Below are 16,777 nucleotides of genomic sequence, written 5' to 3'. Positions count from 1 at the left end.
CTTTCATTGTCTTTAAGCTATTTTACAACTCTAAATTACAGAATAAGACTAGTAATGTAAATTATTTTTGATAATATAAATATAAATGAATTTCGTCTGGTAGAATGCAATGATCGCCATCCCATGGGTGCTGACCACTTTCACATCTATTTGTAAATTTATTTCAGCAATGCTGATGGCCTATGTGTGCACATAGCTTGAATTCTCCTTGGAACTGGTTGTTAGTTTTACTGGTTCCCTCTTAAATAACGAGTCAAATATAATCTTTGATATATGTTTATTAAAAAAAATTAGTTCGGTCCTTGGCATCCTCTAAAGGTACTGTTTGTTTAGGGGTTGTGTGTGTTTGATTTGTTATGAGCCCAAAACAAACAAATTTGATACATTTCATTCACTGGAGTCATTAACAAGATAGAGTCAATTCAAGTTGACACAATTCTAGTAGACTTTGAAAGTTTTCCTGCTTTCAAGAAAGCTATGACAAGATGTTCCAGAATCATCATACATATCCCCTGCCCCAGACCTGGAATCAGCAATTTCTACAGTAGGTCTTGGTTCCTTTCATTGAGAATGGTATTTAGATACCACACTCTTCATGCCAGAAGTGTCCTTGCCACTTGGTCATAGTTTTAAATATTTTCAGTTGTTAGATACAATATAAGATCATACTAATGCCTCTGATTCAAATTCAAAACTACGGGGTTTTTTCTTAATTCTATCAACCTGATATCTCTATTTCCTTTCAGCCATGACAAAAACCTTATTTCTCATTACAATTATCCATCTGATTTAATCTCGTGACATCCACACAACAGTCTAAAAATAACAATGCTAATACTAGCACCAAAAACATGATTATTGAAAACAGTTTAAGATTTTTCTTTCTATCCTTAGAGTAGATTGTACCAAGAAAAAATAGTCAAATTATGGTGTGATAGAGTCACCATGGTTCCTTTATGTGTGGTTATGCTACTGACTGGGAACCCAGATTCATTGGTTTCATTTTTTATTGTTAGGGATTTTTTTTAAGTTTAGCTTTGTTTGGAATTGTATAAAAGGATTCCGAAGTCATATCCATAAAAGAAGTCTCAAAAAAGTCTAGTTTTTATTCTATCATCTCCATTATGTTCCCCCTCCTTTCTTCTATAGGTAACCATTTATTTTTAAATTTAATCCTTCCATTATTTGGTTTTTAGTAAAGGTAAATAAATAATAGCATACTATAAATATTTTCTCTATCTACTTTTTTTTTGACCCAGTACAGTGAAGAACACTTAATAGGCATACATAGAAATACTTATTCCTTCTTATAGTTGTTCACTACTTCATTGCTCAGATATACCACAGTTTATTCAACCAGGTTCCTATTGATGGACATTTGAGTTGTTTTGGTCTTTTATTTTTTACTATAGTGTTGCAATAAAGAGCCATATTCATACGTCTTTTAAATGATTGCAGTATGACTTTGGGATATATTCTTAGAAGTAGGATTGTTGCATCAAAAGATAAATATTTAATTTTGCTAGACACTGCCAAATTCTTCAACACAGAAGTGGTACCATTTTTCATCCCTACCAGCAATATATAAAAGTGAAAAAGTCTTAATATTTTATTAGTACCTAAAAAGTTTTGGCTAAATTAAATATAGAAAAAAATCATTATTGCCATTCATTACCCATAAATGTAGTGTATTTCCACCAAATGTAGCAAAATTTATTTTTCCTTAAAAAAATGTTTTTAATGTTTATTTATTTTTGATAGAACACAAGGTGGGAGGAGGAGAGGAGAGAGGAAGACACAGAATCTGAAGCAGGCTCCAGGCTCTGACCTGTCAGCACAGAGCCCGACACGGGGCTTGAACTCACAAGTCATGAGATCATGACCTGAGCCGAAGTCGGTCGCCGAACCGACTGAGCCATCCAGGCACCCCTATTTTTCCTTTAAAATACACATACAGGATAGAAAAAAAAGAGGATGTTTTGTTAATTTAGGAAATATTTCAAGTTCATGTTAATAATATTTCTGCAATGATTCTAGTAGCTATGGATTCTTACAAGCATCCCCTGAGAAGGTTTAACTTCACAGAATGGGTCAGCATTAATTTTCTATACTAGATGTCACAACAGTACCATAATATCATTCAAATCATTTATAGATAAACTGAACTGAAAAGTTTCAAAATTGAGCTCAAAAATTATTATTGAAAACATTGGGACAGCAATCTACACAGAAGCCAAGAAAAGAGGCTATTTTGAGACACAGGAAGTGCTCAACTATATAGATGATGCTAGGAAGTAAAAAAAAAAAAAAAACAAAAACAAAAAACAGATTTTTTTTCATGTTTACTCTTTTAAAAAATGACAGTAAAACACATACCAAAAAAATTTACCATGCTTTAATTATTTATTTTATTGTGATTAAGTGTACGTAACATGAAATGTACCATTTTAATGATTTTTTGGCATACAGTTCAGTGGCATTAAGTTCATATCATTGTGCAGCCATCACCACCGTCCATCTCCAGATCTTTTTCATCTTCCCAGACTGAAACTCCATACTCGTTAAACAATAACTCCTCATTCACTCTTCCTCTCAGAACCTGGCAACCATTGTTTTGCATTCTATCTTTATGAATGTGACCACTCTAGGGATCTCATATAAGTGGGATCATACAGAATTTTTTCTTTTGTGTTTGCTTATTTCACTTAGCATAACGTCTTCAAGTTTCATCCACATGGTAGCACATGTCAGAATTTCCTTTTTTGTTTTTAATGTTTATTTATTTTTGAAAGAGAGAGAGCAGAGCACCTGCCCATGAGTAGGGGAGGGGCAGAGAGAGAGGGAGACAAGATCTGAAGCAGGTTTCACGCTGACGGCAGAGAGCCTGATGCAGGGCTCGAGCTCACAAATGGTGAGATCATGATGAGCTGCAATCGGTCACTCAACCAACTGAGCCACCCAGGCACCCCTCCTTCTATTTTTAAGGCTGAGCAACATTGTATTCTATGCATATACCACATTTCCTTTACCTTTTCATCTGCCGTAGGACAATTGGGTTACTTCCACTTTTGGCTATTGTAAATGATGCTACTATAAATATAGGTGTACAAATATCTGTTCAAGTGACTGCTTTCAGTTCTTTTGGATATATACCCAGATGTGGAAGTGCTAGATCATATATGGTATTTATATGTTTAATTTTTTGAGAGAACACCATACTGTTTTCCAGAATGGCTACAACCATTTTACATTCCAATGCACAATGTGCAAAGGTTATGCTTTTCCCCCACATTCTCATCAACACTTGTATTTTCTGTTTTTTTAATAAAAGTCATTCAAATAGATGTGAAATGGTATCTTATGTGGTTTGGTTTACATCTTCCTAATTGATTAGTGATATTGAGCATCTTTTCAGGTGCTTGTCATTTGCATATCTTCTTTGGAAGTCTTTGGAGGTATACATTCAGGTCCTTTGTCCATTGTTGCAACTGGGTTACTTGGGGTGATTTATGTGGGGTTATTGAGTTGTGAGAGTTCTTTATATATTCTGAATACTAATTTTATACATTTTAGATATTAATCCTCTATCATATATGTGATTTTCAAAAATTTTCTCTCATTCTGAGGGCTTTTTCACTCTGTTGATTCTCCTTTGATGCACAAAAGTTTTAAATTTTGATAAAGTCCCATTTATTTATTTTTGCCTTGTTACTTGCCATATCCAAAAAATCATTGCCAAATCCAATGTCATAAAGATTTCTATGTTTTATTCTAAGAGTTATATATTATTAGTGCTTGTGTTTGGGTCTCTAATCCACTGTAAGATATTTTTTATATACAGTGTAAGGTAAGGATCCAACTTCATTCTTTTCCATGTGGATATACAGTTTTCTGGCACCATTTGTTGCAAAGGCTGTCTTTTTCCCATTGAATGGTTGGCACCCTTGTCCAAAATCATTTGACCATATATGTGAGGGTTTATTTCTTGGCTTTGTATTCTATTCCATCGGTCTACATGTCTGTCATTAATGCCAGTACCATGCAGTTTTGATTAACATTGCTTCAAAAGCTTTGAAATCAAGAAGGGTGAATCCTCCACTTTTGCTCTTTTTAAGGATGTTTTGGTTATTGGGGGGATTGCTTAATAGTCCATATGAATATTAGGATGAGTTTTTCTATTTCTGAAAAACATGTTGGGATTTTGATATGGGTGACATAGGATCCACAGATTACTTCTGGCACCACTGACATCTCAAAATATTTAGTCTTCTAATCCATGAACATGGGATGTCTTTCCATGTATTTATGTATCCCTTAATTTCTTTCAACAATAAATTTATCATCTTTAGTCTGCAGTCTTCCATGCACTTGGTTAAAGTACTTTTTTGTGTGTTATTGTAAATGAAATTGTTATTCTAACTCCCCTTTTAGATTGTTAACTGTTGTATAAAATTGCAACCAATTGTTGCACTTTGATTTTGCATCCTGCAACTGTGCTGAATTCATTTATTCAAAGAGTTTTTTAGTGGAACCTTTACAATTCTACATATAAGATACATCTACATCTGTAACAGAGATGATTTTACTTATTCCTTCTCAGTGTGAATATATTTTATTTCATTTTCTTGCCTAACTGGCTAGAATTTCCAATACTCTGCTCAATCATAGTGGTGAATGTGGTTATCCTTGTCTTATTACTGATCTTGGCAAGCTTTCAGTGTTTCACCATTAAGTGTGAGGTCACCTGTGGGTGTTTTTTTTTTTATACTGGCTTTATTATGCTAAAAAGGTTTTCTTCTATTTCTAGTTTTTTAAGTGTTTTTATAGTGAAAGGTTGTTGAATTTTCAAATGTTTTTTCTCTATCAACTAAGATGATCAATCTTTGTTTTTTGTTTAACTTTTTTCACATTTTTTAATGTTTATTTTTGAGACAGAGAGAGACAGAGTGTGAGGGAGGGCCAGAGAGAGAGAGGGAGACACAGAATCTGAAGCAGGCTGCAGGCTCTGAGCTGTCAGCACAGAGCCCGACGCAGGATTCAAATTCACAAAATGCGAGATCATGACCTGAGCCAAAGTTGGACGCTTAACTGACTGAGCTACCCAGGCGTCCCCAAGCTTTGGTTTTCTTCAAATCATTCTGTTAATGTGGCATATTACACTGCTTTTCATGTGTTTAATCATCCTTGCATTTTAGGAATAAATCCCACTTGGCCATGGTGAAAAAAATAAGATTTTAATCACTTTTATGTAAATAAAGTAATGACATTTATTTTGAAACTGTATACCTTGACTCCACTCTGGGGTTCTATCTTTTCCAGTACCCTTCTGGGCCACATGGACTATAGGCATTGGCTCACAAAAGGTGGGGATCTAAGGGTTATTTTAAGCCTCAAACAGTCATCAACTTTTGCAAATTCAGGCTAGGGTTTCTTTGACAGGTCAAATCTCTAAATACAATTTGATTTTATTTGGTGCCATGTGCCAACAGCCATACCTGTATACTTCTTTTCTAGGCATTAGGCATACATTTTAGATTTGCATGCATATGTGTGTGTGTGTGTATAATGTATTGCTATATATATTTTTGATATATATATCAAAATATATGAAATATTATTTGATACACACACACATATATATATATATATGTATGTGTATGTATGTATATACACTCCCATCATGTTCCTCTTTCTCTCTCTACTTGATTGTGTACTTCTGGTCTTTATGCTTTTGGTGGACAGACCACATTTAAATTATTTTCTCTCATCTTGTTCTTTTTAAAATATTGGACATCCAACTCATAGTTAAGCCTTTATCCTAAACCACTTTAATACATTCCCATATTTTGACAATGGGAAGGACAACTATACCATGTATTTGATCTTTGCCTCAAGAATGTGGTTTAATTCACCGTTGTCTCTCATTTTTATTTTTTATTGGTTGGGGATTCAGAAGCACTTGCATATCTATACACTTCTGGATTCTCTCTATTCTATTTATCACTGAATACATACCAACCAAGTGTTTTCCAATTTCATCTCTTTCCTGACAGTTTTTCTAGATGCAGTCACAGGCACCAACGTTCACACTTCCAGGGTTCTGTTCTCTAATTTTAGAGGTATATGTTCATTCCAGGGTTCTCTTCTTTAATTTTAGAGTTATATGTTCATTAGGTGCATGGCCTGCTTCTTCAAGTTGCCACAAAAGTCACTTTTATCAAATGCTTTTCCATTATATAATGTGTATGGTCATTTTCCAATCTCCTCTGTATCAGGGTGGGATTTCTGGATCGATTTCTGGATCAATCAGGATAGGATAGGTTAAAAATAACTCTAAAATCTCAGTGGCCTAACACAACAGAAGTGTGTTTTTTGCTCGCATTATATGGCCAAAACAGGTCAAGTGGGTTTTGCCCCAAATTCACCCAGGCACTCAAGTCAGTGAAGGCTTCAGTTCAGTGATGCTCCTACAATCATTTCAGCTATAGAACTTAAAGTTCTTGCCTGGAGGTGTCACATGCAAGATCTGTTCACATTTCAGTGGCCAAAAAAGCTACATGGCCACACTCAACATCCAATGGGATGGAGAAATACAGTCCTACCAAATGCCCTGAAAGGAAATAACTTATTTGTGAACATCCCCAATAACCACAACATCCATATATTGTTCTTATACTGTAAATCCCCTCTGTTACTTTATCTAAGAACATGATGTATGGTTCTTATTTTTGTCTCCCTCCCAGACCTATTGTACAATTATATACATAATTGTCTGTTCAACATTCTACCTGTGTACCTCAGAGGCTCCTCATACTCACTTAGCATAGAAAATCAAACCCAGGAAGATCTTCCTGAAATGCTGTTCAACTGCTAGCATCACCATCCTCCTTAATTTCCCACATTAGAGCCATGAGACATTTTCCACTCACCCTCCCTTACTCTGACCACATCTAATAAATCAGCAAGTCCTACTAAATCTACGTAAGAAATTTCTCTCCACCCCTACTGGTGCCACTCTATAATTTCAATGATCACCATCTTCTCCATGGATGACTTTTCTTTGTTCTTCCTGCCTCCAGTCTTGACTTCCTTGAGTCTGGGACTGGCATTATCTTACTAAAATATAAATGGATTATCAAGAGCAGGGATGTCTTTTATTTACTGGTTAGCCCAAGAGCCCAGCTAGGCATTTAATATATATTTGTTGGATAAGTGAATGAATGAATGAATGAATGAATGAATGGCATCACTCCTCTGCTTAAAACTCTTCAGTAGCATCTCCTTGCCTTAATAAAACTCCTTGGCTTGGATTTCCAAAACTTGACAAACCTTATAAATGGCTGACCTGGCCTTTGCCTATTTCCTCAGCCTGTCTCCAGCTGTCCCTGCCACATTCTCTACCATCTAGCCATAGTGAGGGTCTTTTAATTCCAGGAATTCTTTAAGTTTCTGTTCATGTTATTTTCTTTTCCCAAAACATGCTGCTTTACCCTTTTGATTCCTTCACTTGATTCTTACTCATCCCTCAGCCATCATATGATATTGACCTCTTCTGAGAAGCCTTCATTGATCCCTGTAGATGAGGCTGGATTTACAGAAGCAGAGATTGTGTGTATCCTGCCCACAACTGCATTCTCAGTGACTGATACACAGGAGGTGTTGAAAAATATTTACCAAATAAGTACAAGAAAGGTTATGGTGAGGAAATACATAAGCAGCTCCTGCACAATGATCAAAATGAAAACAAGTATCTGCAAGAAGTAAGGAGGAGAAAACAATGTCACTGAGGATCAGCTTGACAGTTCATCAAACACTTATTGCATAAATGCCAAGCAGAGAACAAGATTACTAAATGTCAGCTGTTATTAATATGACTACGCAAGTAAGGACTAATGGACCATTCATTCATTAACTGATTCAGCATATTTTGAGCCTCCACCAGGGGCCAGAAGCTGTAAAAAGTGGTGTGGATGCCAAAATGGATAGATGCACATTCTCCTCTCTAGTCAAGATCCAATTAAATCACCCAGACTCTGCCCACAATCTGGAATTTTTTAGGGAATGTCTTTGACCCGGGAAAGGTTCTTTGTCTTTACCTTTACATGTTCAAAGATCAGTACTGCTGCAGTGGCTCTCCTAGACCCAATTCCAAGCATTAGTACAGAACCAAATTAGTTTTTAAACATGGATATCAAGATATAATTCTAGTCCATATAAAACTCTTCTACTTAGATTTTCAAAACTTTCAGTCCAATCTCAAGCAAGCAATGAACACACATTTTCGTGACCACAGAGCTATGGATACTTTGTGGCAGAATAATTTAAAATTCCACTTTGATTCCATGAACTTTGGCCCTAGAATAGGAAAACAATTTTGAATATCTGAGACCAAGACAGAAAAATTAAGTTGTTAACAGGGATCTGAGTATTCAGGCAGATTATTGATCTAACAATGAACATTTTTTTGAAACTATAAGAGCTAATTAGTCCTTTAAAGCATAACTTATGAAACAAAATGCATCACGTATTAGTAAACGAGATAGGTAAGTGGGTCTGAGTATGTAATGCGCTAAATGCAAATGCAGGGCAGCACATGGGGAAAAATCCAACAAATGATGACTACAGTTGTCATAAACTCAGTAATTTCTCTTAAGAATTACAGCCCAGTAATTAGGAATCAGTGCTACCTCCACAAAGCCCATAACATGGCTGATTACTTTAACTATAACATCTCCTATATAAGGGCAAGAAACAATGACACATTTGTTACTTTAAAAAAAATGGCTAAAATGAGAATCTAATTTGCCAAATAAGGAAAATGCATTTTTAAGTTTTATAGCGTACTTGTGTAAGCTTGCTATTTCCCAGTGAGAAAACAAGAAAAGCTCACAAATGTACAAAATGAAGTAACTACCATGAAAAATGATTTGCCAATGAAGTCACTGTGCTGTTCTGTTACCCTAAAAGACCATCTTTTTCCTTTAAATTTCACTTCCAATTCATCTTTAGATATCAGCTGTGTCATTACAGTAACTCTACAGAAGTTTCTATGTCATTTCTTCATATGGTATAACACTTAAACTTTTTCAAATCTGCTTCCTCCCATATAAATCAGAACAAAGAAAACAAATGTGTATGGAAGCCCACTGTATTCCCCCTGACTACCCTTAGGACTTGTCAATTTATAACCAGAGAACATGATTTTGACATTCAGGAACTCTGGAGTATCCCGAGGCTGGATAAACTACAATGGAGCCACAAGATGGCCAATTCAATACATGTTCTGGTCACTAAATGGAAAGGAAATAATTAAAAATCCTAGTTTTCTCATCACATATTCATAATAATAGGATCCTTAGAACACTTGACAATTCTCTATATAGTTATGGAATAAATGAAAATGTTTTATTTACATGCTAAAAGTAAAGCCATGTGCTGACATAAACCAAGAATTTATGTTCTTTCAAAAACACTAAAATCGGGGCACCTGAGTGGCTCAGTTGGTTAAGCATCTGACCCTTGGTTTCAGCTCAGGTCATGATCTCACGGTTTCTGAGTTCAAGCCCCCATGTCGGGCTCCGCACTCACAGTGTGGAGCCTGCTTGGGATTCTCTACCTTTCTCTCTGCCTCTCCCACACTCACGCTCACGCACCCATTCTCTCTCTCTCTCTCTCTCTCTCTCTCAAAAATAAATCAACATAAAAAACCCTTAATAGAATTCATATGAAATCTCAATGGACCCCAGATAGCCAAAACTCCTGGCAAAACTAGCTTTGGCGGGAGGGGGGGGGCGGTAGAAAAGAAGAGTGAAAGCAAAAATAATTATGAGAATGCAAAAATGGATATTAAGTGAAGATGTAATAAAATTATTTTTAAATGAAAGGAAAATACTAAGAACAACTCTATATTAATACATCAGAAAACTGATGAAAACACTTTCTAGAAAATACAAGTGACCAGAAGTAATTTGAAGAGAAAACTTGAACATCCTATTAATGAAATAAAAGCAGTAGTTAAAAATCTATCCAGCAAAAACACCAGGCCCAGAGAATTTTACAGGTGGATTTCTTCAAAACCTTAAAAAACATGAAATCCTTATATAATATGGCAAAAGAAAAGCAGCCCAACTCATTTATGAGAACAAAATAATATTTCCTATTTCCTGGGCAATTCAGTGCTAAAGCCATGAAGCGTAACAGAGCAAGATACATATATGGGAGGAGAAAGGCAAAAGCCCCAGGAGGGAGCCAGAGCTCAAACATTGTGAGGAGGGTGCATGCCCAGAAGGGTAGTTCCTGCAGGATGTCATCTCAGCACTGGGGGGCAAAGGGCATCCCCATGTGGGAGGGTAGGGCAGCCACAACAGGAGACTTGTTATTTATAGGGGGATTGATCAAATAAGCATTATGAGAATAACAGGATCTAAGTTGCTCATTGTTGGAGAAGATAAATACAAAGACAGAGAGGGGAAAAGCTAGAATAAACACTGTGGTGTTAGAGTGGAAATGATATTATTAATGGAATCCCACAGTTTTCAGTAGATAGTGGACAGATCCAGAAAGTTAGGAAGTCTCAGAATGATGGGGGGTGGGCTGAAGACACATAAGCCAGCTGAAAAAGGTTATTACTGGCCAAATCAGGGATGATTTATGTATCAAATAATGATAGTACAAGATTATCACCCATGAGTCTACACAGATACAGATAAACATAGACAACGAATAAACTGAAAATTTGGTGAGGAATACAATTTTACAAAGTCTCAAAGTATCTCCACACAACTTACTGATTTATTATAGAGAGAAACAAAACAATTTCACAGTAGAGAGGAATGATGAAAAAACAACAAACAAAACAGAAACAAAAACCCCAAAAAACAAAATCTCTTCAACCAAAGTGATCAAGATTATAATAGGACAAATTAATATTTTGTGCCACTGATAGGATCCTAAAGGAAAAACACTGCCATCACTTCTGTGGTATTCCTGCCAAAGATGCATAACTTGAATCTGATCACAAAGCATAGCAGACAAACCCTAACTGCAGATGTTCCACAAAATAACGGCCTGTAGTCCTCAAATGTCAAGATCATGGAAGTCAAGGAAGGATTAAGGAACTGTTTGCAAATTGAAAGAGACTAAAGAAACATGATAACTAATGCATTCAAATAGTTGGGGGGGGGGTGGGATTCCTTGCACTGTACTTGCAACTTTTCTGTAAGTATGGGCATTAAAAAATTAAAATAAATAAGTGTAATCTCAAAGCCAATAATGACAATAAAATATAGGAAAATTACAGGCTAATTCCCCTTACGACCAAAGACATAAAATTTAGAAATTTTTAGCAAATAAAAAAACTATCTTTTATATGTATCACTCACAAGAAGATTTGCAGGATGCTCAGATATCAGAAAAACCTATCAGTGTTGTTACACTAAACTGTATCAAAAAGTATACTGAACTTAGAGAGTAAAAATAAAAATTTAATCACATTAGCAGATTAATAAAGAGCATGATACAAATTTAAAAAGCTATGCATAAGTTTTTTAAACATCTTTAGGCAAGCTAGAAAGGGGGAATATAAAAACACAATTAAAGATATTTGTTGGGGAAAAAATTAAAAGCAAACCTAGTTAATGTACAACTTTAAATATGATTCCCTTTAAAATCAGGAACAAGGAATCAGGAACATTCTTAAAGTCTACGTTGCCACTTCTTTTCAAAAACATATTGCAGTTCCATGGGGCATCTGGGTGGCTCAATTGGTTAAACATCCAACTTCCTTCCGCTCAGGTTGATCTCACTGACTTGAAATTCAAGCCCTGCTTCGGGCTTTGTGCTTACAGCTCAGAGCCTGGAGCTTGCTTCAGATTGTGTGTCTCCCTCTCTCTGCCCCTCCCCCGACTTGCACTGTCTCTCTAAAATAAAATAAAAACATTAAAAATTTTTTTAAAAAAACATATTGCAGTTCTAGCCAGTGCAAAAAAGACTAAAATAAAAGGTATAAGAAGTGGAAAAGGAGAAAAAAAACCCTTGTTATGATGCTATAGAATTATAATAGCATGGCATTGGCAAAGAGATAGCAAATAAATCAATTTGGTCCTAGACATAAATTTATTTATATGAGTTATGGCTTTATAATAAGAGAACATGTTATAAATCAGTGTGGAAAGGATAAACTATGAGAAATTGATGCTAGGCAATCTGTATAGGAAAAAATATGAAAACTATATCCATACCTTAAATCATGATACAAAAAAAGATTAAAAACATAAATGTGAGGTGACTGGGTGACTCTGTTGAGCCTCTGACTCCTGACTTCAGCCCAGGTCAGGATCTCACAGTTCATGAAATCAAGCCCTACAAAGGGCTCTGCACTGACACCACAGAGCCTGCTTACGATTCTCTCTCCTCTCTGCCCCTTCCTGACTTAGTGCGTGCACTCTATCTCTTGCTCAAAATAAATAAACTTAAAAAAAAAATGTGTATGTAAGTCAAAATTTTTAACACTTATTAATTTTAACTTATTAATTTTAACACTTATCAGGATTAGGGAGACTTTTTTTTTAAGCACTACATTGATGATTTCGACACATTAAAATGAAATCATCTGCATGACAAAAGAAAAAATGAAACGTGACATGCTATTTGCACGATATGACAATGGAGTAATATACACAGAACATATAAAGAAATCTTACAAATCTTTAAAAAACAGGTCTAACAGATAAAAGAACAAAATAATATGGCAAAAAAACCCCAAACAAAAGATACTTAACGTCACTAGTAAACAAGAGGTGCAAGTTAATAATACAATAAACTATCACTACATACCCACTATACAGCTGGAAGGGACAAATTTTCATATGAAGTAGGAGGGTGGGTCAGTGAAAAAGAACTATAAAATGTTAGTGGATTGTAACTTAATACAAGTTCAAGAGCAATTTGGCAATGCCCCATGATTGCTCAATTTATTTCTGGCTAGAGAAACTCACATGTATGAGGAAGCACGATATACTGCAGGCAAATAGCAAAAAATTGGAAAGAACTGGTCTAACCATTAGGAAATGAGTAAACAGTTACTTTTTTTCCACATGAAAGAACAACTAAAATGAATAAATCAGATCTTTGTAGCTAAATGTCAAAAACAGGGTAAGTTGTAACACCAAGTTGCAAAAGGGTACAGTATGATACCCCATATATAAGTCATCAAAGCTTACAAAATACTACTATATATTGTTCATGTATATACACATACATGGTAAAGTGTTAAATCATACAATGGAATGATACCCACAAACTTTAGACACCTCCAGGAAGGGTAGAACCTCTAAGGGCTTGATCTGGTCTGTAATGTTTTATATTTTACAATGGGGGTGTCTGGCTGACTCAGTTGGAAGCATTCAACTCTTGATCCCATGATCGAGAGTTTGAGCTCCATGTTGGCTGTAGAGATTGCTTAAAATAAATAAATAAACAAAAACTTTAAAAAATAAAATCTGAAACAAAACGGTAACTCATTAAAGGTAAATGGCTAACATCTCTATAGAAAAGTGTTGGGAGAAGATATCTGCCTCAGACATAACCGACAGTGGGTGCTGGGTAATGATAATTTTCACATACGGAGGAAAATGCCAGTGTTAAAACACTCCAGAGGGGAAAGCAGTCAGTGAGGTGAGGGACCAGTAAGCAGGATGCTTAGTCGCGAGGTAATTTATACACTGAAATAAAATGCAAACCAAGGAGAAATGCCTTCAAGAACCAATTATATTCTAACTGATGAAATAAATGCAAATTCCAATTTAACAGAATGAAAAAAAAAACAAAAAAACAATTAGCCTATCACATTCTGTCATACCACTACAAACCCACCATAGACGCTTCTAGATGGCAGTCCAGTGTTGATCAAATCCACATTTTTTTGAACTGAAGTACTTATCTCATTTTGGGGTTAATTTGTAGTACCTTCCCCCCAAACAATTAAATTTACTCACTCACTGAATAATTATTTGTTGAATCTCTGAATATAAACAACATTTTGCCAGAAGCTATGGAGGAATGAGAGGAGACTGAGCTCTTTTCTTCATATTCATTTAATACATATAACAAACTATAATATAGTTACTGTTTTTCTGATCTTACAGATAAATTGAGATTCAGAAAACTTAAAATTGACCCCAAGTCACCATGCTGACATAGTATGAGCCAGAATTCAAATTCCATTTGTCAGACAACCTCAAAACCCATATCCTTTCCACTAAAAAATTAGCTCTCAAGCCCAGGGGAGATCTTAGGTCTAACTGTCCTGTTTTACTTTATGTGGGCTATACTCACAATATATCATGAGTTATGTTTTCCCATGAAACCACACAATAGAATCAGGCTAGAAGAATATTGTCGTAACTTTTGAACCAGTAACTCCTATCCTATGATTTAGAAGATAATGAAAGAAAACCTGAAAAAAAAATTTAACTGCTCCAAACCAAGAAGATTAAAATATTAGGGTGCCTGGGTGGGTCAGTCAGGTTAAGCCTCTGACTCTCGGTTTCGGGTCAGGTCATGATCTCAAGGTTCATGAGTTTGAGCCCTGCCCTGGTCAGGCTCTGCGCTGACAGTGCAGAGACTAATTGGGATATTCTCTCTCTCTCTCTGCCTCACCCCTGCTCTCTCTCAAAATAAATAAATAAGCAACAAAAAACAAATTTAAAAAATTAAGGAACAAAGTTAACAACTAAAATCCTCCACACCGGGCATTGTGCCAAGAACTTGACATACACTTCCAATATCAAATTACCACATTACCACACATAACATGGGCATCGTGAGCTTGTTTTACAGGTGAGAAAACATCTGTATATAAGTAACATGCTCATATAGCTAGTTATGTGAAACCAGTATCTAAACCCAGGTAGTCAGATTCCCAAGTATGGTTAATCACTAACAGTTTTATCAACTTTTTTATATCCAGTAGGAAATGTATTTTAGATTGTGATGCAATATGCACATACACACACAAAAGTAAAGCAACTTCTACAAAACGCTTTTACCTTAATAATCTGTAGCAAGAAAAAAACCTGTTTTTAAGATGCTGGTTTTGAGTCAAGAAATTAATCTCATGAATCACGATTGAAAAATGCACAGTGCTTAACTGCTTCAAAGATACTGTATTTATTACAACTATAGCAGGAAAAAATAAACCTAAATGGAACTAAATGGTTGGCCACAGAGGTAAGAATTATGAATATAAAAATTGTTATTCGGAGAAAATACAATATGCACACTGCTTAGATGATGCGTAATGCTTATATACATAGAAAATATATAAATATATAATAGCTGTCTTAAGGTAAAAAAAAGTATAAGCAATTACATTTTTATTTTTAACTTATAAAGGCTTTTATTTTAACTTACAAACTGGGTAGTTAAGACACCAGATAGTAGTCACTTTGCTTTTACTTTCTTGGCGCCAAAGCAATTGATCAATGTGTTCTTTCTTAAACACCTGTTCCAGATCATGGTGCAATGTTTTCCAATTACTTGCATAAAGCTAGCAAAATTTTTATGCCAAAATACACAGAAAATAACACAAGTTAAAACAAAAAATCCTCTCCTAATATTTTTATAAGTGAAAAGCTGGAACCAAATAACTTACAATATTAAAAGAGAACAGAAGTTTGCAAACACATCCTAAAGCCACACACATTTGAGTGTTACAGAAATATGCTCCCTCCCACCCCCCTACCCCATCACCCAGTGCCTTTGACACCTCCTCTGGAGCTCAAATCTCTCTCAGACTTCAAGAGGAGGGAGTGGGGCCACCTGTCTCAGGTCTGGCCCTGGCCTCCTCATCTGCCAAAGCCTCACAGTACTGTGCTGGCCAGTCCTTGGGATCTTGATTATGGACTTTGGCCACAAACTTAAGAACTTTCATCTTGCTGGTTTCCAGGTTGGTTCGGGGACCCCACTGGAATTCATAGTCTACAGGATCAGTGTGGGGTATCCGCCGGTACTCCAGGTAACGCTGTCGCACAAATTCTTCGGTAATAAGTTTCTTTGGGTCCCCAAAAACTAAATGCTTCTTTGTGGGGTACACCCCCAAGCGACGCAGGAAGTCCCAGACCTCCGTTTCCTTGATGGTATTGCCCTTCATAAAGATGAGACCTAAAACAATCATCAGGAGGCCGGTGGTGGGCGTGCCCTGATCGCCTCTCACCTCAGCATCCTCCTCCACCGGTTCCAGAGTGTTGATCAGGATGTACGTATTGCTTTTGGGTTCCAGTTCCACCAGCTTGTACCCGAAGACATACTCGAGGCGCTCGGCAGCCAGTTTAAGGAGATCAGGGAAGATGTCCTTGTAGTCCCCGATAACGTGCTTCACTATGTCAGTGCGCTTGATCGGGATCTTCTTCTGGTCCTTAATCAGCAAGAACTGCACTAGCTCGGCCACCTTCAGCTCCAGCTGCTGCTGGGACCTGGGCCCCACCTCGGGAGAGGCCTCGGCCCGGCGGCCGCCCTGCGACGACGTGCCCCGGGCCTCCTGGGAGCCTCCCGCCCCGCGGGAGGTGCTCGGGGCCTCCTCCGCGGCGCCGCGGGCCCAGTCCCTCTCCCTCTCGGCCTGGGTGTTAGGGCGGCCCCGGTTCCTCGGTTTCTGCAACATGTCCCCAGCGGCGGGAGCCGTAACGGGCGGCGGCAGAGGCGGCGGCGGGACAGCAGCACGCAGCGGGAATTGTGGGTCGGCGTACGGCACGTCTGGGCGACCTTGGGCGGGGCCGGGGGG

At 36.8% G+C, this 16,777-nt stretch overlaps 2 protein-coding genes across 3 annotated transcripts in view; both read right to left on the bottom strand.

Moving 5' to 3' along the window:
• The window catches only part of ENTREP2 (endosomal transmembrane epsin interactor 2), a 454,786-nt gene that overhangs the window by 132,721 nt on the left and 305,288 nt on the right, over positions 1–16,777 (bottom strand). The window lies entirely within an intron of this gene.
• NSMCE3 (NSE3 homolog, SMC5-SMC6 complex component) lies at positions 14,076–16,777 on the bottom strand. The gene has a single exon (XM_047864026.1). The coding sequence runs from the start codon at positions 16,655–16,657 to the stop codon at positions 15,797–15,799; it is 861 nt and encodes a 286-aa protein (XP_047719982.1). The 5' UTR covers positions 16,658–16,777; the 3' UTR covers positions 14,076–15,796.

This window comes from Prionailurus viverrinus, chromosome B3 (assembly GCF_022837055.1).
Source record: "Prionailurus viverrinus isolate Anna chromosome B3, UM_Priviv_1.0, whole genome shotgun sequence".
NCBI lineage: Eukaryota > Metazoa > Chordata > Mammalia > Carnivora > Felidae > Prionailurus > Prionailurus viverrinus.
The sequence above is the reverse complement of the archived record's forward strand: the minus strand, read 5'-3'. Positions and strand labels throughout refer to the sequence as shown.